Source organism: Heterocephalus glaber, unplaced genomic scaffold (assembly GCF_053883595.1).
Source record: "Heterocephalus glaber isolate CG9 unplaced genomic scaffold, H.glaber_assembly_v1.0 deba00001773, whole genome shotgun sequence".
Classification (NCBI taxonomy): Eukaryota; Metazoa; Chordata; class Mammalia; order Rodentia; family Bathyergidae; genus Heterocephalus; species Heterocephalus glaber.
In genome coordinates this window covers 8,708,102-8,735,597 of record NW_028258463.1, presented here as the reverse complement: position 1 = coordinate 8,735,597, position 27,496 = coordinate 8,708,102, and the positions used below count along the sequence as shown (strand labels likewise).

The window sequence follows — 27,496 nt, the reverse complement described above, 5'->3', positions numbered from 1 at the left end:
TCCAGAGGAGCCTCTGCTTTCAAAAGCACGCCATCCTACAGTCCCACCAGCTGCACAAGGAGCTGAGCTGATGGGAACTGGCATCTGTGCTTCCACTCTTGCCACACCCAGGCTGGCCGATGGCACCTTAGGGGCCAGGTCCAGCTGGCAGAGACACCGTGGGACTCACTGCCTGCCCAGATGGCCCACGGTTCTAGAACTGATCCCAAGGGAAACATCTTCGCCGCAATGCTGTACTCTTTTGTCTTGTGAGGCAAGGTCTGGCTATGTGGCCCACACCCAGCTACATCTCATTGTTTAAAGCACGTTTTCTCCCAAAAGGGAAGAGAAACTTTAGGCAGGAGTCCATGGCCTCCTAGGAGGGCTACTGGAACAGTCTCATCCAGCATGGAGCGCATGCGCCTGCGTATTGGGTAGCAGGGACCTCAAGACGCCCTCCTGAGCGTGACTATGAAAATGCACCCCGGGTCCCAAAGGCTTCCTTTCAGAGGGCACCCCTGAGAGTGTGGCAGGGCCCATGCACACGATTTCCAAGTGTTTTCACGCTCAGCTGGCACACGGGCCCTAAGCAGGGGACCTGGAGACTGCTGGGCCTAGGTGTAAACCAGAAAGCATACTATGTCCTTGACTCTCCAGACCTCAAGAGGGCAGGGGCTACAGAGGCGCTGAAGGCAGGTGACCCTCAGATGCCCTGCCCGCCAGCCCTGAGGACCCCAGGGAGACCGGTTCGGTGAGATTCGAGATCAGCCCGGGAAGGGTTTGCACCCAGGTCGCCTGGCTCTGTCTCAGGGGTCAGCGCTGGGTGGCACCTCAGGACCCCCTTCCCTGGGGGCGTGACAAGGCCGAAGATGGGAGGGGTGGGAAAGCGTAAAGCCAAACAACAGGAAATAATTTCTAAACATTTTTATTTCAAATCTTTTTTCACCCCTCCCCCAAAAGACATGGGTTGGTACAGCAACCCTAAAAAGGAGATACAAACACAAGAGTCAAATGTCTCCTGCACTGACACTTACAAAAACCGGGAATTGTACATGGGGTTTCCAAACAGGACCTGCAGCAGTTACTAACCAACATGCTTATGGATACGGTATGTACAGACAGCCCGCTCTGGGACTAATCTACAGGGATCCCTAGTTCCCTCTACCCCAGAAAAATACCGAAACACACCCAAAGTGCATTTGTCTTATATCAAAACATCTTTCCCTCTCCCTCCCGCCCTCAGACCTTCCTACCTCATTTAAGATTGGCCTGTAAGTCTATTTTAACCATTTAGTCATTTCTTATAGTTTATGAAAATAAATTATACAGCAAGTATTTTAATAAATTAAGCATAAAAGGGGAGAGAAAAAGGACAACTGAATGGGAAGACAAAAGCCAGGCCACGCTTTGGCTTGAGGGACGGGGGTGCTGAGGAGGTCGCAGCGGTTGCAGTAGTGGCTTCGCTTCTGGCGCCCGCCTGGGCCAGGCCACCGCCCCTCTTCCTCCGGGTCTTTACCAACCACAATGTACAGCAGCAGTGGTGCCTTGGCCCTTCTTGTCCCTTAAGGGAGCACCAGGGACAGATGAGTCCCCAGCCTGGCCTGCCCACTGCGCCAGAGCCAGTAGGGAGTGGGGCTACAGCTCAGTGTGAGCAGCCTCCGTGCTTACGCCACCTCCAGGGGCAACCTCGATCGCAGTCCAGCTGCAACCTCATGTTCACGCCTGCCTGCCTGCCTAGTGTCTCTTGGCTGGGGCGGGGGGGGCAGATCCAGGCCCCCCACCCCCGAGCCCTGCTGAGATAAATGGGGGAGGCAGGGCACTCAGCATGCAGGACTGGCTTCCGGGAGGTAGATGCGGTGGGGGGGGGGGCAGTGCAGATGGGACAGGGAGGGAGGCAGAAGAAACCAGGTGACACCTGCCAGGGAGCCCAAGAAGCAAGGAAAAGGACAAATGCGACGTGGGATCTGCAGGGAAATTAAGTTTTTCTCTGGCAGACAAATCAGTATTTTTTTTGGTACTGGGGATCGAACTCATGACCTTGCACTTGCAAGGCAGACATGGTGCCAGCGAGCAAAGTCCCCAGCCCGAGAAATCAGTATTTTAAATGCAGCCCATTCCTGTCTTGTCACTGTGGCACTGGAGCCCCCAGTGCCATCTCTGTGCCTCGGGCCCTCAGCCTCCCCTCACTTTGTGCTGGCCATGAAGGCTCCAGTGTCCAAGCAAGACTTACCATGGGGACTTGTGGACTGGACCTTGTGGCCCCATAATCCTACAGCTATCATAATGGGGACACTTCTTTTTTTTTTCTTTTTTTTTTTAATAAAAAAGGTTTTACTCCCCAGGAGCAAATAAATCATTTGAACTACTGATAAACACTGCTGCAGTGAAAACAAAGATGGCTACATGTATGCAATAGCACAACTCAGTGTGAGAACAGCTGCGTGGACAATCAGAGATCAAAACCACTTACCCATTCCCCTCCCCACAAACCCAACCCCGAGGATTCCCATAGGGAAAATGTCTAACTCAAAGCCCTCCCCTTCACACAGGGGCGCGGTGCTCTCAGCTCTGGGGACAAACTAGGCTCCCCTGGGCTCCCCGACTGGCAGCAGGACGTCTGCCGATGGGGACGACATGCAGCAGCCACGGGACCACAGCCTGGCGGGTGCCCTGTGCCCTGGCTCTGGGGCGCAGAAGGGCTAGGGAGCTCCCTCACCGAGGCACTTCTGGCTCCCGAAGCGTCCCACACCCAGCCTGGGCCACCCCTCCTCCCCACGCCACACAGGAAGGAGCAGGGGTCACAGAGGCAGCTCCTGCTCCAGGCTGGGACATTCACTTCGCCTCCACGCAGACGGAGACCAGGGTGTGGTCACCAGCGGCCCCCAACTCCTCTAAAGGCCAGACGTCATCACCCACTTACAGGCCCCACATCGAAGCTCCGCCCTCCTCCTGTGCCCGACTTGACTCGGCACGTTTCAAGTAACAGCAGGTTGTAGCAGTAGTTGTCACTAGCACACATCCTGGGGGCCACTGCAGGTCACACCCACAGCGGTCACTAGGAGGGAGGACCCTCCCCAGTGGTGACTACTGCAGCAGCCAGGACTAAAGGGGTCCCTCTGCACAGCAGCCCGCCCCCTCCCGCCCACACTCCACCCTTGCCACCCGCACAGGGCCAACTGCAGCCCTTCTGCTGAGGAAGGCTCAGACAGCTGAAGTTCAGCACTTTCTCCTGGGGGATGAAGCAGGTGCCTGGAGGCTTGGCCACACCTCTGCCCAGTCTGGTTTTGTTCCTGAGTGTGTGGATTCTCCGGGAGAAGCCCAGGCTCACAGGGGAGCGGGGGACTGAGTGAGGAGAGCAAACAGCCAGGGCCTGGGTGAGGCACCACCTGCTTCCGACCTGCCCGGTGACCGGCTTCAGTCTGGACCCCAAGATGCTGCTGTAAGGGGCTGTGCGGGAGGCGCTTCGGACTCTGCTTCATGGCTCGGGCTCCCGTTCCCTTCTCAGCCTCAGCAAGCTGCCCTGCCCACACTGCGCCTCATCGCCAGAGCTTCCAGACCATCTGGTCTGATCTCACCCACTTCTCAGCATCCTCCAGTCCTCGCTTCTCTGCCACAAGTGGTCTCCAGTGACTTCACTCATGGCAGTCGCCAGAAGGTTCCCTCGGGCCAGAGATCTTGTCTTCTGCCTGTGTTTCCCACAGTGCCTAGTCCAGAGCCACACACTCGCAGTACTTCTAAACTTATGGGTGGCGGAAATGGGGATCCCAGATGGTTGCCTGTTGGCCACTCGGGGCCCTCAAGATTCCAGACTTGCAGCTCTACAGTGGGATGCACTTTCTATAGATGGCAAGGGACCTCTCTGGGGTCACCACCTCACTCAGCTGGCAATGCTGGCCCAAGCCAAGGAGGGCCAAGTCCCACAGGCAGTGGGTTCCGGGCCGCAAAGCTCATCCATAGGCTGGTTCTTTACAGCCGGGTCACAAGGTCAGGAGCGCCGGCGAAGGGTGTGGGGCCAGGGCCAGTGCTTCCTGCTCCCGTGAGATGAGGCAGATGTGAGCTTCGGGAGCCCGGCAAGGCAGCCTCAGAGTACCATGCAGGAGACGCCTGGGCCTCGTGCCTCCCAGCAGCCCTCACACCACACTCCAATGTCACCGTGCTGGCCGTGAAGCAGCTCGCTCTTCCCCTTTCATCACCCTCACAGGGCATCTACCAGACTCTGGGCCGAAGGCAGCGGGATGGTTTGGGAACACAGGGGAAGGACGTAGCCCATGCCATCTCCCATCTGAGGAGAGGGTCAACGGGGAGAACCCCAGAGACACGAGATGGGCTGTGCTCCTTGACGGACTCGGGCACCCCATGAGGCTGGGACTCTCCAGGCTGCCCCAGGAAGGGCAGAGCTCGGCCTTGCCCCTTCCCTGCCCTCCCGCTCTCTGGCTGGCAGACACTGGAGGGGATGGTGGCTCTGAAGCCAGGCGATGGTTTGCCATGGGGAACCTGGGAGCAAGACAGGAGCCCACCGGTGGCAGCTCAGGGGAGGAGGAAGCACCGAGCCGGCAGAGGACCACTACATTCGGCATCTCAAGGGGGAAGGGGGACAGCCACAGGGTGGAGGGAGAACAGCTGGCTTCAGGCTCCAGAACCTACGGAATTAAGTAAAATGAAGTAACACAGCTTCCGAAAAAGGTGATTCTCAAATTAGGTTCCGAAGCCTCGAAGGAGAGGAACAGGGTGTCCCTTGCTCCTTCCCCCGGTGCTGACACTGGTGCCGAGAAGCAGGGAGTCTCCTGCCCTAGGAACTTCCGGTCCTGCTCTGCCCTTCCCGAGACCCATCTCAGCCTGGCCCTTCACATTTCCATCCGCCAGGCACACAGCCCGGCTGCCTCCGACATGAGTTTTCCATACTGAGAAACGTAAAGATCAAAAACAAAACTTCTGAAAAGAAACAGTGTCGAGACTTCTTCCAGTTTCCCAGGAGCCCTCTCGTCTGGCACCTCAGGCTGGGTGTGACTGGAGCTGCACACCGCACACCGCACACGCACACGGAGGGAGGGGAGGGGAGTCGAGGCTGAGACTGGCCGTGTGCATCTCCCAAGCCCCAGGCTGCAGGACCAACGTCCTCGCGGAGGGAATCTCAACCCTTCTGTTCCCTCTTCTCCTCCTCCTCCTCCTCTTCACACTAACTTCACTGGGCTCTTCAGACTGGAGCTTGACAACCAAATGCCTAGGGAGAAAGGGAAAAATTCCATCAGTTTGACAGCAGAACCAACATGCAGTGAGAGAGGAGAGCGGAAGCTGGCGGTGGAGAAGCCCACACTGAGGGCGGGGCAGCGCCCACTGAGAAGGGTGTGCCTCCCGCGGCTGGAGGCACGTCTGCGTGCCCTGATGAACACTTCTTCCCCTTTGGTTTCCTACCTTCTACCCAATTTGTGTAAGAGTGGGGAATCACCGAGGAGGGAGTGGCACACTTAGCCGCACCTGTGTGTTCTCCTCACCTACACTAGTGATTGGCTTGCACAAGGTTTGGCAAAAAAAAAAAATTGCGGGGGCGGGGGGCGGGGATTCAGCTCAGTGGTTTCGCTGCCTGGAACCCAAGTTTGATCCCCGGTACAAAAAAAAAAAAAAATGTTTTTTTTGGCAGTACAGTGGATTGAATCCCAGGCGCTCTATCACAGAGACATATCTCAACCTCCTCACAAATGTGCCCCCACCTGGCAGCCTTTTTAATTTTTTTTTTCCAGTACCAGGGATCGAACTCAGGACCTTTCGTTTGCCTGGCAGGCGCCGGAACCATTGAGCTAAATCCCCGGCCCCAGACTTTTTAAAATTTTGAGACAGGGTCTTGCTGAGGTCCCAGGTAGGTTGCAAACTTTTTTTTTGGTACCAAGGATTGAACTCAGGACCTTGAGGTTGCCCGGCAGGCACAGTGCCACTGAGCTACATTCCTGGCCTTGGTTGCAAACTTTTGATCCTCCTGCCTCAATCTCCAGCTTGGCAAATATTAAGTCTTTCATGCCTGTCTGCTTTCTCCTCAACGGGGTCTGTGTCCACTCTCAGATCTGCAACTCCATGGCAGATGCCATGTGGGGCTGGAGGGGCGGGTATGAGGCTCAACACGGCCCCAGTCCTACCCTTGGTGGTCACTGGCAGGGACCTCGCTACGTGGAGGGTTCCACCTCCTGCTTCTGTCTGGAAATGAGCTGCGCTTCCTTTAGCGAAAGGTATACCTCTTCCTGAGGATCATAGTAGTAGAACTTTCGGATATAAGAGATCAGAGGTCTGTGAAAAACAAACAAGAGAGACACAAAATGTTATTTGCACAGAATATATGAGAAATTCTTCCTTGTTCAACCCTTTCCCCTGCATGCCCTGTGCGGCTGAGGCCACATCAAAGACTCTGCCAACCCAAGGAACCCCTGCCTCGCCTCCCCTGCACTCTGCTCCCAGCCTGCAGGAGCCTGCACACTTCCCGCTCCCTCTCAGGCGCCAGAGAAAGGACCGTTCGTTTGCACCAGGCTCTCCTGTGTGGGCAGCCCCTTCCCCCACCCTGACTCCATCGTACTTAGGCAATGGGAGATCCGGGATGTGATCTATCCGCACGAGCTGTCGGATCCGGAATCGGCAAAGGTGCTGGAGGGACTTGACATTGCTGAATCGGGACACGGGGTAGAGCAGCTGAACTGGCGTGGGAGGCAGCCCTTCAGAAGGAGACAAGGGAGACTCAGGGACACCGCTGGGCACACATCACTTGGGAAAGAACTGCAGGGTCGGATTTTGGGCCACACCCCGTCCACAGAGGGCCCCTGCTCTCCTCTTGCAGAAGGGCCACTGCATGTTTCACAGCCTCCCCGGTACCATTCTTTGTTTTTCCAGACAGAGTTCTGTTGCATAGCCCAGGTTGGCCTCAAACTCACAGTGATCCTCCTGCCTCAGCCTCCGGAGTGTGGGGTTCACAGGCGTGCGCCACCACATTGAGCTTAAGAACCCCAGCTGCGGCAGCTCAGCCAAGATGGAGCCAGAGCTCACTCAGCACACAGGGACCACTTCGAGGCTACAGGGCGAGCCACACCCACCTCCCATGGCAGAGCCCACACCCACGGGATGGCAGGTTCTCAGGAACAGGGAACATCTCGGTCTTAATAAACAAGGGCAGTGGAGGGGACACAGCACAGTATTGAGACAGAATCTGAAATGAAAAGCCTCTGAAAGAATTCCCTCCTCAGCCATTGTCAGAGCAAATGAAATTCTGTAGACAAACCTGGCTGGAAAATATCCACATTATTGGGGTTAAATTTCAAACAGTTTGAAAACTTTGTTTGAAGGCACAAAAAGGAAAAAAAGCTTGCAGATTGCTTCCCCAGGTCTTCCTATGGTTGCTGACAACTGACTTTCTCAAAAACAAACAAACACCACCATACTGTGGTGTTAGGAAGCAAGCACTGCTGACCTGCTCATCTTTGTTTTTTTTTTGTTGGTACTGGGGATCGAACTTGGGTCCTTGTGCCTGCAAGGCAGGCGGCAGAACCACTGAGCTAAATCCCTGGGCCTGACCTGCTCATCTTTAAAAGCATTTACGTCAGGACTACACTCAGGCAAACCCTTCCGCCCCACTGTGCAGCCCCACTGTGCACGGGGAGGGACAGAGAGGGCTGAGCTGGGCTCCTCCCTCCTCCAGGGGTGTGCTCAGCAGGCGCTGTCCCTTCCCTGCCCCTCCCTGGCCCGCTAAGGTTCACGGTTCACGCTGTAACACTTTAGGTTCCACACCCTCCTGGATCGGGCTTCTCCATTTAAAAAAAATTGTTATATACGATTTTCACTCTTGAATATATTTCGCTCAAGTGGTTTTCAGAAGTTATTTTGGGTTCAATGCCTCTTTGTCTAACAGTATTCATGTCTTCCTTCGGAAATTCAGTCATGACAAACAGAAAGCTCTAGGGACTGGCTGTAACACTCAGTTCAAGAGCTTCGATGGCGACGGGGCCATTTGTGCTGACTCCAGGGGTGGGGCCCGGGGGCTGTGCCTGCAGAGGTCTCACTGTGTCTGTTCTCGCTACTCTTACTCGAAGCCTCCAGGCTCACAAAGAGCAATTTGCAACCTATGAATTTTGTGATGGTCCCCGGTGTCAACCCAACCATCCCATTTCCCCCAAACCCAGCAAATGAGTGCGCAGGGAGTAGGGAGTAGGGAGTGTGGCGTGTGGCGCGTGAAAAGAAGCAGTGAGCAGTGGCAAGAAAGCAGAGACAGAGACAGACACCTGCGGCTGGAGGGCCAGGGTGGGACAGGAATGGACGGCAGCCCCTCTTCTGACCGGCAGGCGCGGACCCAGCTCCAGCCATGCAACCGCGCTTCTCTGCTCCCCACCAGGACAGGGGTGGGGTAAAGCCTCTTCCAGGTGTGGGCACCCCAACACCCAGGTCCTTCTGCTCTCTGAAGACCAGAATCACATCGGAAACTACGTCCGCATCACAGTCAGGGCCCCATGTGCTTGGAAGTGTACAGAGAATAAACTAGAGAGGCTGGAAGACCTCACTGTAATCTTTCCAGAAGAAAAAATAAACATAAGGTCAAGAGTCAAAGAAGTCTGAGCTAACAGTAAAGTACTGTTGCTTAAATCCTGCTCTGCTCCTAGCCTGAGCCAGCCTGAGAGAAACTGCAATGTCATGAACTGCTGACCACACTTCTGGGCAGCGGGAGCAAGAGGAGGGTAGAAGATTCACTTTCCCTCACAAGCCCCACATACCTTTGGCCTTTTTACTACACGGTATTTTCATAATGTAAAAAAATACAGCTGGCATGGTGGTTCACGACTGTCATCCCAGCACTCGGGAGGCTGAGGCAGGAGGACTGCCACAAGTTTAAGATAGCATTAGCCACATAGTGAGAACCTGTCTTAAAAAATAAATAAATAAAAATAAAAATAAATACATAGTGCCACTAATCGGTTTGGCAAGGTTGTAGGATATAAGATGGATATACAAAAAGCAAGTATGTTTCTATACATCAGCAATAAACAACCTAAAAATAATTAAGAAAACTCTAGTATTAAAATAATTAAGAAAACTCTGTATTTAATACAATAGCATTAAAAATAATCAAATATTGGGCCGAGGATTTAGCTCAGTGGTTCCACTGCCTGCCTCGAAAGTGCAAGGTCCCAAGTTTGATTCCCGGTACCAAAACAAAACAAAACAAAAAAATCAAATATTTAAGAATAACTTGAACAAAAGAAGTATAAAATTTTCACTATGAAAAACTACAGAACACTGTCCAAAGTGTTTAAATAAGTGAACAGATGCTAGGTGTGGTGGGGCACACCTGTGATCCAGCATTCTGACAGGCTGAGGCAGGAGGATCCAAGTTCAAATCCAGCTTGGGAAACATAGGAACTCAGGGAGACCCTGCCTCAAAATTTAAAAAGGGCTGGAGATGTAGCTCAGTGTGACAGTCCTGGGTTCAATCCCTAGTTATTTTATGGTATCCGGGATCGAACTCAGGACCTTGAGCTTGTGAGGCAGGCAGCAGAACCACTGAGCTAAATCCCTGGCCCTTGATTTTTTTTGAGACAGGGTCTTCCTGTGTAGTTCAGGTTGGGTTTGAACTCACTATGTAGTCCAGGCTGGCCTCAAACTAGCACCGATTCTCCTGCCTTAGCCTCCCGAGTGCTGGGATTATAGGCAAGCACCACCACTCCTGGCTCAATCCCTGGTTGTTTTTTTTTAAAAAAAAAAACAACAAAAAAAATCAGGGCCGGGGATTTAGCTCAGTGGTTCCACCACTTGTGTCACAAGCACAAGGTCCCGAGTTCGATCCCTGGTACCAAAAAAGCAAAAAAGCAAAAAGGAAACACATCCCATATTCATGGATCAGAAGACTTAATTTTTTTTTCTTTTTTTTTCTTTTTTTTAGTACCGGGGATGGAACTTGGGTCCTTGCACTTTCGAGGCAGGTGGCGAAACCACTGCGCTGTATCTCCGGCCCCGAAGACTTAATATTGTTAACAATGCTCCCCAAGTCAACATACAGACATAGCTTAATCCCTATCAAAGTCCCAGGTGGCTTCTTTTAATACATCGACACACCAATCCAAACATTCATGTGGACATGCAAGGGACCCCAAAGGGCCACAACAATCTTGGAAAAGAATCTATTTCCACATACACAAAAAATACAGGGGCTGGGGATTTAGCTCAGTGGTTTCGCCGCCTGCGCAAGCGCAAGGACCCAAGTTCGATCCCCAGTACCAAAAAAAAAAAAGGCTGGAGATTCAGCTCAGTGGGGAGACTGTGCGTCCAACCTCTGCCTATTACAAACTCTAGCCCTCAGTCTAATTTAACATTTCTGCAAACAAGCCAGATGCAATGGTGCATGCCTGTGATCCCAGCAGTGTGGGCGGCTGAGGCAGGAGGATTTCAAGTTGGAGCCCAGTTTGAGCAGGTTAGCAACTTAGGGAGGCCCTGCCTCAAAACAAAAAGTGTAACCGGCCAGGGTGGAGCTCACGGTGAGGACAGTGGGTGCAGGCCCACGCCGCCCATCTGCAGCTGAGTGCGCTGTACCCGAGGGGTCCGAGAGCCCTGTCTCTGCGGCACGGAGCAGCCTGGGGGTGGAGTCCTCCCCTCCCCAATCGCCTGGCTCCTGCCGTGGCTGCCGTGCTGGGGATGGGCTGAACGTGTGCCTGCATCCTTGCCCTTCCGTCTGGCCCTTCTGTAAGGCTGAGCTCGTGGGGGTCAGTGATGCGGCCAGATTTTCATTCTGCTATAAATTACATGTTTATGAAATAAACACCCCCAAAGCCACAAACTTTACAAAACTGCCAAGCAGGGCCAATTCCTAGAGCCAGCTACCTGGGACTGACTAGGCTGACAGCGCCTAGAAGACTAAACGAAGTGAGAATTAACACAGTTCACACCCTGTCACACCGTAACTGTACAAATATTCCTGTCACCTGGCTTAGCCCTGCTCTTGATGTTCTGCCAGAGGCGTCTTGGCAACTCCTACTTTTCAGAACAACTTCTCTTGGCATCCTATTTAAGAATCTAAATTTAGTGTTGCACACCTGTAGCCCTAGGACTCGGGAGGCTGAGGCAGGAGGATAGCTTCAAGTTTGAGGTCAGCCTGGGCTACACAGTGAGTTCAAGACCAGCTTGAACTATACAGTGACACCCTGTCTCAAAACAACCAAAAAAGGAAAAACAAAACAAAACAGGGTCAGGAATGTAGCTCAGCAGTATAGTGTCAGCCTGGCAAGTGCGAGTCTCTGAGTTCAATTCCCAGTACCCAAAAAAGGGATCTGAATTGGATTTAAGGGGAAAGCACAGAGTTCTCATCTCCAGTTCCATTCGCGTCCTCCTGCATGTCACTGCTTTTTACCCAGTGTCACACCAGCAGGCCCTCTACACCAGCCCTCTCCCCAGCACCAGAAATGACCCCGATAGCTTCCTGAGCAGGCAGAGACCACACGACCGGCCTGGGAAGAGCAGGGCCAAACGAAGAGAAGTGTGTGCAGCAGCGGTCGGGATGGAAGGAGACGAACCTCCACTCTGATGGCAGACCGGGCCCTTGGCAGGCGCACAAAGCCGCAGCAGAAACTCCCCAGCAGCCCTTCCTGTGGCCGCACCCTCACTGTCCCGGTGCCCTTGCCAAAGGCCCAGGCCTGCTTCACAGACAGCCTCAAGTTGCCTGCAGCAACACGGAGACACAAGGAGTGGCCCTGTTCATGCACTGCCGAGACATCAGCAGGCGGGTCTCCTCACTCGTGGGGCCATAGAAGCAGAAGCCCAGACTCCCAGTGTGTGCCCTCAGGGGTCACGCACAAAGCCAAGGCCTGGCCACAGGTTCTGCGGCAAGAGTGGCTGCTGTAACGGCCAGAAAAACCTTCAAGAAAGTGCAGCCTCTGCCCACGGGTGGGTGCCCTGACATCACAGTGGATACACTGGATCACACCCAACGTGAGCGACAACGCAACCACAGCCTTACCTGGAACCCTGGATCTCAGGAAGTAGAGGAACTTCCCGTTCTTGGAGTGCATGATGGCTCTCTTGATGAACTCCACCACGGACTGACAGCGATCCTCAAACTTGGGATGGCACCACAGGCTAAAGGTTCCTGCCATGGAAAATGAACAGGGGAAACGCTAAAACCGTCCTTCAAAATGGTATGACAATGATTCAGGCTTTGGGAAGAGCCATTTGTGGGCACACTGGGTCCTAGGTACCCAAAGCTCCCCATTCGAGTTTATCCACCATCGATGGTAAGGAGGATATTACCTCAATTTAATGAGACATAAATTAGGTCTTAAATATTTTTACCAAATAATTTAAGTCAGAGAAATAGAAAAAGGTTCTGTCAAGTATGAACATTAATCCTTAAATCATACTTTCTCTCCCTCACCTACACACACACCCCTGCTATAAAGAAGGGGAGAAAGACTACCACAGCAAAGCAGGTTTCTATGACACCCCAAGAAGACCCAAGGCTTCTACCGTCCACAGGACAGGTGAGGACTCAACAGGCACAGCAGCGCCGTGGGTCTCACTCGTGCGTCAGGCACAGAAAACCAATCCAAGTCTTTCCTTCGTTAGCTTCTAACACTCCTTGCCCAACACGTTACAAAGTTCCTACCTCAGACCTGAGACTCTCAAAGGCCAAAGGAACTGCTAACTTAAAAAATGGAAACAGTTCCACAAACTAAAGTATTGCATTCCAAAAGAACTGCCAGCAAGAAGGGTACAAAGGAGGTCTGTTCATCTCTGGGAACTGCAGACCCGAGTCTCCCTTCGACCCCGACAGGGACGTCTGAGGTACGGTCTAAAGAGATGGAGACAAACGCTCGTGCAAACTGGCCGCTAGAAGCCCACAAGGCTTCTATTACCAACTCCCCTTACTCAAGGAAGAAAAGTCTTTTGAATAAAAAGTAATTGGAGAACTATTTGAAAGGACTCTCGCTCTTGGCATCTCACCTATCAGGAACTTCAGGGCCAAAAACATTTATCTGCCATTCCCACGGCCCTGTCCCTTGCCATTTCATAGGTTTAACAAAATGCCTCACTCTGAAATGCTCTTCTGCATTTTGTGTTTTTTTGGTACTGGGGATCGAACTCTGGTCCTTGCACTTGCGCAGCAGGTGGCGAAACCACTGAGCTAAATCCCCCCGGCCTTGCATTTTGGTTTTGTCTATTCAATTTAGGGTTTTAGGAACTGCAGGAAAATAAGCAGCCCCCTCACCCTGAGACTCATTCTCAGGTCCTTGGACTCAAGTTCCTTTCTCTTCATACATCCCTAGGCTAAGTAGGGCAGAAGAAACCATGGCCAAGCAGCTACTTCCAGTCTCGAAAGAGAAACGGGCTAGTTAGTCCACAGAACAGGAGCTGAGGGTGGGGAAGACGCCACTGTGCAGGCCCGAGAGGAGCAAGGCAGAGGCTCTTCCTGAGAGGCAGAGCTGTGTGTGGTGAGACTCTGGGAAGGGAGGGCAAACCCCCGAAGGCACCCCAAACCCTCCACAATTTGTTTCTGGTTCTTTATGCAGGAGCCTGACAAAAGATCTATTTCCAGCCCTACTACCAATGACCATCAGGAGGTTCTGGCCCAAGTCAAATCAGAATGCCCCAGTGCAAAATCGATCCAGAGAGCTGCGTTTAACAAGCTGGCTTCTTTTTTTTTTTTTGGTACCGGGGCTCGAACTCGGGTCCTTGCACTTGCGCCACAAGTTGGCTTCTTGACGTGCCTGGGACCTGAAACACCACAAACGGAGCAGTGCCGCCAGGACAGCAGAAGGTCTCAAGCACTGATCCCGCAAACTTTCCACGTTCCAATGACCATTTCCTGAGACTATAAACCTGACCAAGAGAGGAAATTGTCACCACATACTGCCTGGACTAGCAAAGAGACTCAGGGTCTCTGAATGCTAAGTTTCATCACAAATAAAGCTTAGGAGAGCTGCACGGGCCGGGCACTTGGAAGCCTCTTTGATGGTTCTGTTCCCCTCACTTAGGAGACAAGATGCTGAGGAGAGCTGAATGGAGCCTTACTCTCCCTTCCCTCCTGCACTTCTTCCAGTGAGCAAGTCTGAGATTTCCCCCCGTCCTAGTTCTATTCCTCTAAATCCTTCTTAGGAAGAGGCAGAGAAGGGCAAAAGGGAGAAGCCCCTCACAGCCCAGCACTCACCTCGGTAGTGCTCCATCCTAGTGTGGTGAGTGATGCCCTGGGACCGGAAACTGAGGCTCAGGATGTACCGAGGGTCGGAGCTGTCTCGCACCAGGAAAGAACCATCCGGCTTCCCTTTCAGCTTCATCTCTGCATCCTCCCAATTCATTGGCCCCCAATACCAACCACACTGGTCAAAGTTGGGAAACAGCCAAGCAGTTAACAGAGCAGAGCAGTGTCAAGGTTTTTGGCACAGCCTGTCTTACCGGGGGGACCCCACCCCACTTCCCACAACATCTGAGCAGGTGAAAGCCACTCCTAGGGTTTCAACCATCGCCAGTGAACTTCAGGCTCACCGTGCTGTTAGTGTCCCATGGTACCAGAAGGCTAATTCTCCAATCCCATTACCGAGGCCTCCTCAGCCAACCTATGGAGACCAGCCTACCCTCACTGTGTATAACTTCCCCCCTAAATTCATTACATCTCTTATGGAATTAGCAAGTCACTGTAAATACAGAGGTCAGGAAACCACTGTCCTCTAGAAACTGTCCCAAGGGCCTGGAATGGAGCCCGTGGGGCTGACAGGGTGGGCACCACCTACCTGCTCCAGCTCTCGAAGGCTGGCCGTGAAGCTGCTCGAGTCCGGCCGGTCGAGGGGACACTGCAGGTGCTGGGGGGGCTGGCTGTGCAGGGACTCGGTGGCTCGGATGGGAGCAATCCGGGGAAATGCATCTGGAGGGCAAGACAGTGGGGGTCACACGCTGGCCCTCACTGCTCCCACCCCCAGGCCCACCCGCCCCCCAAAAAGAGATGCTAACTGAAGAGGGGCAAGGCATCAGAAGCTAAGGAGGAAAGGGTGGAAGCCAAAGCGGTGGGGGAGAGCTGGATGGGCTGGAACAAAAAGCTGTGTGGCTCGTGTAAGCTGTGAAGGATGGGCGGGGCGCTCACCCCAGGGCGGCTGCTCACTAACCTGACTAAGGTGACTACTTCGGGGCCTTCACCAGCCTAGAGCGACGCCAACTTCTCCCACCTCGAAGTGAAGAGGCAGCCTTGGAAATAGTGACTTGCCTACTTGCCCAGGAAGAGTAAGGGCTTTGCCAGGCAAGTAGAAGGAATGCCGATTTCGTTCATTTTATTTCTTGGGTACTGCAGGCTGGCAAAGCAGCCATGGGCTACTAAATGCTTGGTACTTACTGACAAGGCTGCAGTAAATACTAACACCTTAGAAAAACCAAAGCATTCTGAAACCAGCAACTCGGCAAACCTCCTCACTACCCTGGCATTAAGGCGGTTTCTTAAGTGAGGTCTAAGTCAAGGATTGGCAGTCCCGTCTCAGCAGCCAAGAGATGAAAAATTCAATGGTCTTTTATTCCTGAGGAAAATTAGATTCACCTCCATAGAGAATGGGTTAGAAAAAACAGTTCTTGGCCTCATTTCCAAGGAGTTCTGCCCCAGCCAAGGGCAAGATGTGAGCTTTCTCATGACAGATTCACCACACAGATCTCTCCCGGCCTGGACTCTCAGAAGCTGGCCTCTAAGCTAAGCTAACCTGGGGCATGGGGCGGAGGAGGCGGAGGAAGGGGGAAGGACTGCAGGGAAGACCCCATCGGAGCCACAAGGACAGATGTAGGCAGCGTCCCACTGATATCATCTAGAAGAGAGAACAAAAGCACATGGTTCAAAAGATGAGCATGGAACAAGCGAGCAAAGGCAGTGGGGACGGGACACCTGGCTGCCCTCGGGTTGGAGGCAAGGCAACCTGAACTTCCCAGTCTTCTGGCACAGAGGAGAAAAATCATCTTACTGCAAAAGGCTGCCCTTGCTTAGGAAGCAGGAGTGAGCATATTCCAGGGCAGCTCCCAGCCAAAGACCCAGGAAAGGGAAATGGAAAGCTAATTAACAAATGGAAGCTAAGTACTGTGGCATGCAGGTGAGAGCCCCCTTCAATGGCCTGGGGCAGGAAAGAACTGTCACCACTGGAAACCCAGAAGCCTGCCTGGCAGAGGGGGGAGACTGTACCTAGGAGGCTGAGGCTTCTTCTCGGAGGAGGAGGGGGAGTTGGAGGGTGTGGGGAGCTCAGGCCCCGCTGAGAAATGTCCACGTCCACAAGCGACACTGTTTCACCTGAGGGAGCACAAGCAAGCATGTCACCGAAGTCCCTTGCCCAACAGCAAAGAGAAGCAAAGGTCAAGTGACAGGGGCTAGAGGGCCATGGCTTTCCAGAGCCAGAATCCAATGTTCCTAGGCCTGGAGCCACCCTGAGCACAGTCAGTTTAAACTTTGGTCATTCACTCATCCCAGAAAGGGCCAAGGGCTCTTTGGGAGAAATACCTGGGACCATCTAATGCTGGTTCTGCCGCTGACTTAACTTGGATCAGGCCTACAACCTTGAACGAGGGATCTTTACTGAATGGAAGCCACACTGTCTTTACTGACTTGCACACCAATTTCTGCTTTAGGGAGCGAGGCAGGTGGCTTGTTATGCCAAAGGGACAGGGAAAAAGCAAGTGCCAGAAGAACGTGAATAACTGCAGGGTAAGCTGAGTGCAGGTACAGATTCCAGCATTAGCTTAGCTTGCTATCTCTAACTGAAGTTTCCAGAGTATCTATCTAAAAAGAGAACCTACCACTTAAGATGTTGATTAGCAGGGCATAGTGGCGCCTCTAATCCCAGCTCCCCAGGAGGCTGAGGCAGGAGAATCACAAGTTCAAGGCCAGCCTGGACAACTCAGTCATACCCTATCTCAAAAATAAAATAAAAAGGGCTCAGCGGTAGAGTGCTTGCTGAGCATGCACGAGGCCCTAGATTCAGACCCCAGTCCCACAAACAAATTAAAAAAGGGAAGTAATGCTGGATATTTAGCTCAGTGGTGCTGCCACCTGCCTCGCAAGTGCAAGGTCCTGAGTTTGATCTCCAATACCAAAAAAAGAAGGAAGTTAGTTCCTCGTCGTGGAGGCTTCCAAGGCTGAAAGTGTATTTACAGCCCTAAAGATTAAAAACTTCCAGCCAGCCACTGGTGAGGTAAGCTCAGAGGCAGCTCTGCAACAGGAACTCAGCATGGGCGGCACATGGTTCCTCTTCCTTGCCAGTGTGTCGCAGTTCCAGCCTCTGCCCGTCCCCACCCTGACTCTTTCTCCACTTGAGCCTCCAAAGGATGAAGAGTACTTTATTACCACCTTGATGGTCTGGAATACTTTCATTTTGGCAGGTCTGATCTATAGGTCAGGACCTAGGGTTTTTCTACCTTAGCCTTTAGGGTGTTTTTTCCAATAACTTTTTCTTATCCAGGATTGAATTAGCCCCTCAATTAATATTTTAATGCTTCCCAGTTTTAAAAAACCAAACCAAAACAAAACAAATGAGGCAACCAATATCTCTAAAAGGCCAGGAGCTAGGTTTATAGTCTGCAGGTTTTTTTGCAAAGGTCTTGAACACTAATGAAGATGGGAGTGCTGGGGGGATCTCGGTGACAGAGCACTGTGTAGCATGCTCAAGGTCCCAGGTTCAGGTCCTAGTCCTGCCAGAAAAGAAAAAAAAAGGACATGCAAAAAGTTCTAGAAGTCATGGGTAAACCACCAGAAGCAGGAAGGGGGTGGTCAGCAACTGAGAACTCTGCTTCCCAAGCAGTGGACCGGGCCCGGCCAACAGTGATGCCAACAGGTCAGAGAGGCCTCAGCTGTAGGCGTAGAACTCAAATGAAAGGCACAATTCAAAGAGGCCAAGACTGAACCTGAAACTACAAAGTGGGTGGTATTTACTTTAAGGAGAAAATAATTATTCACTAGAAAGACATGTTGCCAACAGGATAACATTCTTTAATTTCAGGTTTGGGGTAAGAACAGAGACCTTCTCCCTCCAACAGATGTCTATATAGGAATCAACTTACTTGTTCTCAGAGCTCAACAGTCTACCCTGCTGGAGTCCCACTGTCTTAACATCTTCCTGGACATCTCCATTCCCAAATCAAAATTCTTCCAATCATCTTTTAAGGGACACAAAGAGTCCCTTTTAAGGAGTTTGACAGTGGGATTTTGAGGGGTTTTTTGGGGGGAATGGGTTTGAGACAAGGTCTCGATATGTAGTTCAGGCTGACCTTGAATTCACTATGTGGCCCAGGCTGGCCTCAAGTTCTCGGTGATCCTCCTGCCTCAGCCTCCTGAGTGCTGGGATGACAGCCGTGTGCCACCACACTGGCCAGCAGTGGGATTTTTAAAAAAGGGTTCTCAGTCACAACTCAGTTTCTGAGACTTGAGGGAGTGTGGAAAAGGCTCCCTTTTCTACAGCTTATAAATCAGGAGCTTCACATTTCACCAAGGGAAGTTCTCCATCTCTGAGAAAGTTCCCCGTAAAACAAGCAAGGCTGGGGTGTAGTTCAGCAGTAGAGCACTTGCGTAGCAAGTGCCCAGCCCTGAGTTCAATGCCCAGTACTGGTACTGAAAAAAAAAAGGCAGTTACCCATTACCCAGCAGGCATTTAACAGCCTTCCTATGTTATCAACTGTGTTCCTTGCTGCAAGAGGAAGGCTTAAATTAGATACAACAAAGAGCCCCAACAGCTGCAAGAACTGCTAGCCCCTAAAATGGGTAATCCCCTTGCCCAAAGTCTTTAAAAATAGACCAGATATATGTGGATCATTTTTATTAGCTAATCTATAAACTCCATTGGAAGCAGGGACAGGAATTACATGCTTCAAGAGCCTTTTATGCATAGAGAGCCTATAAATTTGTAATTCCTACTTTTAATTTATATGCGATGACCCTGAACTAACCACTCATAACTGCCAGGGCCGCCCAATTACCAACAAGCAGCCCTGAGCTCTGTGTCTAAAGCATCCAAAGTCAAGAATATCACTGTGGATCCTAAAAACAGCCTCATCTCAAACCCAGGGGGTGTGGGATGAAGGAAATCCACTGCAGAAGAGCCTGAAGCCCCCCCTGCAAATCTCCAGAGAATGATGGCTATGTTGTTACCACCTGGATGGGCCTGGAAAGTGTTTGCTCTGGCAGGTTGGATCTACAGGTCAGAGCCCAGGATTTCTTTACCTGAGCCCTTAGTTTGTTCTTTCCAATAGCTTTTCCTTATCCAGGGCTGAATCCCATCTGCTAATATTTTAACCCTTCTCTGGTAAGAAAATGAGATCTCTCTAAAAGGCCTGACAGGTCTCAGAACACACTCGCTTTCAGATGTCAGACAAAAGAAAAAGCTACCTTTACCTGTGAACAGGGGGCTGAAGGAGGCCGGAGAAAAGGCACTTTGAGTTCTTGTCAACCTGGGTTTCCTGGGGGTGAGAATGCACAGAGAATGAAGGGAGATATGAACACACGCATTTCAATCACCAGGACACTCAATTCCAGATGCAATGAAAACAAAGCAAACCCCAGTCATTGTCAGCAGCACTTGTAATAAAGCCTAAAATTTAAAGGAGAATGAAATAATTAAGGCAATTCCTTAAATCGGTTTGGCTACCAAATCATCAACCTATAAAACAATAAGAAATCCCTTTGGAGCGCTCCAAACCCAGCAGTTAAAAGAGACAAAAAAAAAAAAAAAAAAGAGTAAGACACCTGGAGTGGTAATTATAAAGTCCATTTGAAGAGGAGGAAGTCAGATGTAAAGCTGATTTTCACTTGGGAGCCAAGAGGAAGACACAGCTTACACCAGCTGCTTTCCCTCTGGGGCTACTCCTGGAGCAGGAGGTCCAAGAGGGAGCTGGGAACGGCTGACCAGAGACCAGGGTGCGCGCCTGCACTACCGTCCTGAGGTGTGGGCTGAGGGTGAGACTGACAGGTGGGGGCTCTGCCCAGCAGCCCAGCCACACAGCTTCCACCAGCCCTACCAGAGGCCTCTCCAGGAGTCACCGGAAAACCCGGGTCTCTGGGCACACGTACGTATGTATGTACGTGCATGTGTGCGAGCGTGTGTGTGCTTCTTGCTGGGGGTGGAACCCAGGGCCACACACCTAGGTGAGCACTCTACCATCCTCACCCTGCCACATGCCCTCCCCAGATCTCCTCGTGATCACACACCAAAGGGAACTTCACTTTGTACCAATTTCAACTGGCTTGAAAGCAAGAAATGAGAGAAATCCAAAAACCTCCAATTCAGGCTTCCTGGCCAGAAAGGTGCCAGACTCCAAACACGCACCTTAGGCGGACTGAATTAACTACGGGGGAGTCTTGGTGAAGTGACGGAAAGGGGTTACATGCTGAGTGAGACAGAAGTTCTGATGACTAGAGTTTGTCAAAATTAGCAGAGCCAGTCACCTAAAAAAAGAGCAATTTTGTGGCAAATAAATTATACCTCAATAAACCACCTCAGAACTGACCAGCTGACTCCAGGCATTACAGCTCTAATTACAATATTGCAGTACCTGACTCCAAACATTTTAGCTGACTCCCCTTCTAAAATTATTCTCACCTGAAGGACTGAACAATACTAAAACCCTTTTTAACTATCAACTGTACCGACAGAGGGGTGGAAAAGCAAAGAAAATACAAAATGAAATCCTATTTACAATTATTTGACTCCAGAAGCCGTTTATGCGTTTGTTTTTTGGTATGGGGATCCAACTCGGGTCCTTGAGCTTGCGCAGCAGGCGGCAAAACCACTGAGCTAAATCCCCGGCTCTATGCGTTTGTGTTTTGACACAGATGTCTGAGCTTCTCAGAATTCAGAGAAAACTCCAAAACCACGAAGCCCTTGCCACCAAGCAGGGGCTGAAATCTGGCGGTTCCCGTCGGCATGCTCCTGGTGCAGCCTCCTCCAGGCTGGACCTTAGGGTCTAAGGGCGACACACACGCCACCCCCACCACACCTAGGGCACACTCGAGAGCAGCTGCATAAGACAGGCACAGCCACACCTGTCCCTCTGTTGCTCAAAGTCGCTTGTGATGGCTGCAGCTTGGCGCCAATAATCCCAAGGGCTAGAGGGGAAGCTAATGCCACCGGACATGAGCTTGAAGGCCGCTCAGGCGCTTCCGAGCTGACTGCTAATTTGCTAACTTGTGGGTACAACGTTAAACGAAGCAAGCAGAGGCCCGAGCACTGGCCTCTTGGAAGGCTCACACCTCAGCCGCTTGGCTGGCTGCCTCTTTTCAAAGGAAGCTGTACCACTGTGCCATCTGCCTGTGCAGGGACGCTGTCCGTGCCAAACGCACACGTCTTCAGGGGCCCTCTCACTGCAGCTTGTCTTCTCCCCAGCCCCTGGCATTTTGGAGAAGAAAACCATAGTCTCTAGGATCTAGAAAAAGACAAACATCTGAGTCCAAACCCAGGCAGAGCCATTTGAGAGCACCAAGATGATTTTTTCCTGGCAAACAAGAGTGCCTTGTGGCTGGATGCAAAGAGCAAAAGGTTTATGAGGCTGGAAGACTGATAATAAAAATGTGTGGCTTCTCCTCTTCAGGGAGATGCAGCCTAACCAACAACCTAAAGCAGTGTCTGCCTTGAGGACCTGAGAGCATCCTAACGGCAGTCATTCATAAAAGACCAATCTAGAGGACTATTTAAAAAACAAAGCAAGGGAATGATTAACATAAAATTGAGGATGGTGGTTACCCAGTGGAGGGGCAAAATGCAATCAGGAAGCAACACTCAGGTCTTCCAAGGCGCTGATAACATTCTGCGCTTTTGCTAAGCTTGGGGATGGGAACACAGGTAGCATGCGTTACTGAGGTACACAGGTCTTATGCATCCCCTTTGGTGCAGAGGAAACATCTGGAATGCTAAAATGCTCATTCCAAGCTGATGAGCTGATTTTGGAGAGCTACATGAATGACATGGCTCCAGATATACATTTTTTTTTTTTGGGTACCAGGGATTGAACTCACTGTGCTTGCAAAGCAGGCATGGTGCCTCTGAGCTAAATCCCCAGCCCCTCCAGATATACATTTTAAATTAACCCTCTAGACTACATTCCTATGTTGTTTATTCTTCCCCAGATCAACCTCACAAGCACTGGGGTGCAAAGGGAAGCCACTGTAACCCTGGCTATGATGGGCCCCCTGAATTGAGGGGCAGAGACTTCTGAGGGCTAGGGTCAGGGGTGGGTAGGATTTGGTGGCCATGTCCCCATGACAGAATAAAAGAGCAGAAGGCTCAGGCCAAGTTCTCAGAGACGTCAGTGCTGTCAGTGTGCTGTGGGTAAGACACGGCACGTTACTGTTTGTACTGTGACAGATTTATGAGGTAAAAGGAGCTAGAAGCACTGGCTAGATGGGACACCAACGCAAAGATGGAAGCACTGGCCAGTCCTCAAATTCCTTGAAACCTAGAGTATAAGCACTGAAATAGTAATGCCCTCCCACTCTTGTCCGTACATCCCCGCTAAGACGCCCTAAGACTTACACATACTCTTTCCTAGGGTTACTTCCAAACACGAGGTTTTGCTGCCCCAATGCACCTCTGCCCTTGCTAAAGCACAGTGCCAAGCCAGGCAGCCCGTGCCATTTCCAACATGTCACAGCCAGTGTCTGTTCATGTGCTGCAGGGTCGAAAACCATGTGCTCGTTTCTAGTTCCAATACACAGACATCTGTGCAGCAAGGTCAGATCCAACTCGATCAGAAAGCAGCCAAAGAGCCGATGGGGGCACTTTCAGGGGAGGCCAGCAGGCACAGGCCAGGCCTCAAGCCTGAGGAACAACGCTGGCCAGAACGTGGGGAGGGAGAGGCACAAGGCTGGAGTGGACAGAGGTTTCTAGAGCTCTCTCATTCTGAGAGAGCAGCCAAGCACAACCACTCTGTGGAAAAATAGTTAAAAAGATCAACAGAGTGTGGACCACAAACCCAAACACATTCACACTCCTCACAACACAAGGCCATTTTCTCTCAGCATGTCATGCTATGGCAGAAAGATGCCTTTCCAGAGACCCTGAAATCAGCAAAAAAGGTTTCTCTCGTCTGCCAGGTCTGCCCAGAACAGTGGGGCCCCACACAGTGCCAAGGCAGCCTGCCTCTCTATCCCAAACTGTATCTCTTTTTCCCAAACAAACAGAAAACCACCTCAGAGCTGTTCTCCATTTCTCCACCGCACAACTATGAAGACTGCCGGGAACAGCCTCAACTGTTAGGAAAAACAAACCTATTTTTAAGGGGCCAGGGATTTAGCTCAGTGGTTTCACTGCCTGCTGTGCAAGCGCAAGGACCTGAGTTCGATCCCTGGTACCAAAAAACCCCAAACAAACCTATTTTTGTTTTGTTTTTTGAGACAGGGTCTCACTATGGAGCCCAGGCTGGCCTTGAACTCATGGTGGTGATCCTGCTCTGGTCTCCCCAGTGCTGGGGTTACAGGCGGGCCCCACCTCGGGTATAAAAACAATTCCTGAAAAATGAACAAGGTACCCATTCCCAACCAAGTATGTGTTATGTGATGATTCAAGAAGGGCAGGTCAAGTGCTATTTCTCCCCCATCCAAAGGGAGACAATCAGCTCGACATACATACGTAGAGCAGACCAGGGAGCTCCACCGGTTTTCCGGAAATAGCGAAGTTCTGTACTACACAGAGGCCACGGGCATCAGGCCCAGCTCTCTGAATCGTGACATGTGTGTGGTACAAGGCCTAGCCCAGTCCCAGAACAGAAACTTGATTAGTTGGCAGGCCCATGTCTTACTTTAGTTAAAAAGTGTTCTCTAAGCTGAATCCTACCACCTGTAGACTCTTTATCTAGGCATGTCCACTCGGCAGATTAAAGCATCTGAAAGAAGTCAAGTTTTGCTCAGTGTTAAAATACGGAAACCGCTGCACCTCATAAAATGATGACAGGACATACTTTCTGGTCAGCAGCTGTGGGAAAGGTAGATGGGAAAAGGAGATGTGAAGAGCAAAGAGAAGTATGCCTAGAGGTTACTGTAAATGCCCCAAATTACACAGCAGAGGCCCTTAATGAATCCTAACCAACAATGAAGGGGAAGGCTCACACCCTTTGGCAAAACACTGGGACTTCTCACTGCTCACAGGTCCCACTCATCAAGACAAGAGCATGAGCTTCAAATCCCAACTCTCCCTTCCTCCCACCAGCGCAGACTCCCAGAGCCACACACATCACAACCACCCTGGCCAGGCCCAGTCCGTTCCTCACAGCTGCGCGGCTGCCAGTAAGACTGGCACATAGTGAGCTGTGGGGAAGCTAACAAGCAGCACCAGATCCTAAGCACGGAAAAAAACCTACCAGTCCAATTGTACTGCTTCTCTTCCCCAAAGCACAAAATATTCCACTTAGATCTCTCCTGCCTTCATTCTAATGCTACAAGGACAGGAACAAGACAGCATCACTCTCCCATTTTACAGATGTGAAGAAGGGAAGCAGGAAGAAGACCAACTGGCTTCCATCTCACAGCTGAGGCTGGAGCTCTGAATGCAATCTAGGCTTTCGCATATGCTGCTTGACAGCACTCACAGCACAGGCTCATGCAGACACACCTCGCTCTTCTTCAATTCATCAGGAAAAGCCCTTGGACCAAAACATGTAATTCTCCAGTGCCCTAAACTAAGCTCCTTTGCAGAGGTACGGCCCCATTTGCTCTGCAGCAGAAAGCTGTATTGTGCTTAGTGTGAAGCTTGGTGACAGAGCAGCCAATGACCATTAAATTCTGCTTCCAAAGGAAAAAACCGTAGAACATTATATGCTTCTTCCTCCTCCTAATCTATTAGACAGAGCATCTAATTTCACGCCACACCTCGTCTCTGGTGGCTCTGGAATCTTAGACCAAATCGCGGTCAATATAGAACAAAGGCAAGACAAACCCTAAGAAAATTAGCAATCTATCCTGTGTCATTACCCACAGCGTCAATCCTGCCCTCCACCCCCACCTAAGGAGAATCTCCTTGGGATTGCTAAATGGAGCATCGAATGCAGAGCCTACCACAATAAAAGATGTTTCAGCCGCCACACTTTTCAAGACCAGAGCTCCCAGCATGAGTTCATCCGGAAGCAAATGGAGAATCTCAACCCTGCCTGAAGGGGTGACACGCTGATTTCCTTAGGGAGTCTAGGTTTGACCCAATCCCCAAAATAAACCCACACAGGGCACAGTAGCTCAGAAAGGGCAACAAAGCCAAACCAGGCTGCCTTTTTCTCCCAGAGTCCCCCAAGTTCCCTTGAGAACAGAATCTCCATGGATGAAACTGTAGAGTTTTTTAAAAATTAAAATTCTTGTGCTCCAGACATCCTGCACTTTTCTTTTTTTTTGGTACTGGGGATCGAACTTGGGACCTTGCGCTTACGAGGCAGGCACCGGAACCACTGAGCTAAATCCCCGGCCCATCCTGCACTTTTCTAAACCCCCACCAGTGACTCTGGCACACAGCAAGTTATCAACATACACGGTCTAACTGTTCTGTAGCTTTGGTCTGTGGTTCAGTAGGTCTCAAGCATTTATCACAAAGCCACAGCAAGACCAATGCCAGTCTTCCTAAGACCTATTCAGTCGGCACCAGGGAAGTCTCATCTCCCCCCGACACAGAAGTTGACAGCTTTCCATACCAACACTGCAGACCCAACCCTGAATGTCAAATATCACAAACGCAGGGGGAAACTCAATCTGTAAGTTTGGAATTTTCATTAATTGGCCTAGAATTCATGAACCTCACTCATACTTAGGACTTGCACAAAGCTGTTTTCTGTCAATGGCTGGCACACAGGCTTGAGATACCAAGTGTGTCTAAGGAAAGCACCAGGAAAACACAAAACTGAATAGAGGTGGACTGCTGACCCCTAAGTCACAGTTCCTGGTCATTTGTGGTTCATGTGAGGGGGAGGGCTGGGGTGCATGCACACAGGATGATGAGAAGACATCACCCTGACAGTAAGCAAGGTGATGCTCACCAGGTTTTTGCCCCCAAGGCCAAATATTTCCAGCCAACTCCCTGCAGGGCGAATAATGGTGGACCAACACCTTGTGAACACTCAAAAAGAGGACCAGGGTGTGTGGGGGGTGGTGGTGGTTTCAAATCCTCTCCCAGCACGGGAGATGCTAACCAGCAGAAGTCACCCGATGTGAACTAAGAGTGAAAGCTGTTTCCACAATTAGCTCTGATCTAATGCGAGCTGTCGCCACCTTTAGCCCTGTCTCTGCCCTCCTGTTGAAGACCCAGTATTAAACATTGCCAGGATCGAGTTAGCAGTAAAGAAAAACGGGGGGGGGGGGGTAGTTTGTCGCCAGTCCCTGGCCGGTCTCACCTCCCCGAGTCCACCTCCCGACCCGCAGAGCATCCCACGTCGGTGAGGCTCGCGGCTGAGGTGGCCAGCTCTCCAGAAGGCCTCTTGCCGGTCCCGTCCCCGCCGCCCGAGCCGCCGTTGCAGCTCTTCGTGCGGAAGAGGCGGCTGAGGCGGATCTTGAAGGAGCCCTTCCGAGAGGGGCCCGCGAGGGGCCGGAGAGGCCCAGCGCGGCGGCGGCGGCGGCGGCTGCTGCTCGGCTCGGCTCGGCCGCCCCGAAGGGACCAAGTCCTGCAGCGGGAAGAGCGCTGGGGGCAGATCGGGGCCCGAGGGCTGCAGCACCAGCCGGCCGCCCCCTCCTCCTCCGCGGCCCGGGCTGCTGAGCTCCTCTTCCGAGCAGCTGTTGGTTTCCAGGCTCTCAGCCTCCGACTCTAAGCCCTCCAGCACCAGCAGCGCGTCACTCGTCTCCGTGGGGTCCTCCCCGGCCTGCGGGGCGGCGGCCGGCGGCGGGGGCTGCGGAGCAGGCGGCTGCGCGGGGCAAGGGCACGGGCAGCAGCCCCCGCCAGCTGCCTTGCCCCCCGGGCCCGCCGGCTGCCCGAGCCCCAGGGCCGCCAGCTGCGCCTCCAGTCCCGCGGCCGGGCCCCAGGCCTGCTCGAGCGCCAAGCCCGGCGGCAGGGCCTTGGGGTCCAGGGCGCAGCGGTGCCGCGGACACAGCAGCTCCGTGGGTCCCGGGCCCGGCGCCGCCTCCGCGTCCTCGTCCTCCGGCGGCCGCCCCACGTTGCGGAACACCATCAGTTGCGGCGGCCGCGAGCCCCGCGGGCCGGGCCGCGCGAGGAAGGGGGGCGGCGGGGGACCATGGCCCGGGGGCGGCGGCGGCGGCAGGCCCGGCTCGGGGACCGCCTCTCCATAGCCCAGGAGGCGGCTCAGCACTCGGTACGAAGCGGCCGCCGCCGCGGCCGCCTCGCCATCCCGGAGCTCGGCCCCCTGCATCGGGGAGCGGGAGGGAGGGAGGCCGGGCGGGCGGCTGTGGCAGCCCGGCTGGGGAGGGGACTAGGCCAGGCCCGCCGGAGCCCCGCCCGCCGCGGCCCCCGGAGCGACAGCGCCAACGGCCGCCACAGCCTCTGCTTCATAGAGGGGGGCGGGGGGCGCACGGAGCCCAGCACGACCCCAGGCCGAGCGCCGCCGCGGACCGCCCCGGGTCGACGCCACTTCCGGGAGGGCTGCT

General features: G+C 52.4%; 1 protein-coding gene across 1 annotated transcript; it reads right to left on the bottom strand.

Annotated features, from left to right (window-relative positions):
- Nucleotides 1-888: 888 nt before the first annotated feature.
- On the bottom strand, nucleotides 889-27,496 carry Socs7 (suppressor of cytokine signaling 7). Its single transcript, XM_004859552.4, is given in 11 exon segments — nucleotides 889-5,200; nucleotides 6,108-6,255; nucleotides 6,539-6,674; nucleotides 11,951-12,079; nucleotides 14,138-14,306; nucleotides 14,718-14,848; nucleotides 15,666-15,767; nucleotides 16,136-16,240; nucleotides 19,331-19,395; nucleotides 26,296-26,502; nucleotides 26,504-27,496. Coding segments are annotated over 10 exon segments (1,923 nt in total). The 5' UTR covers nucleotides 27,262-27,496; the 3' UTR covers nucleotides 889-5,200; nucleotides 6,108-6,134.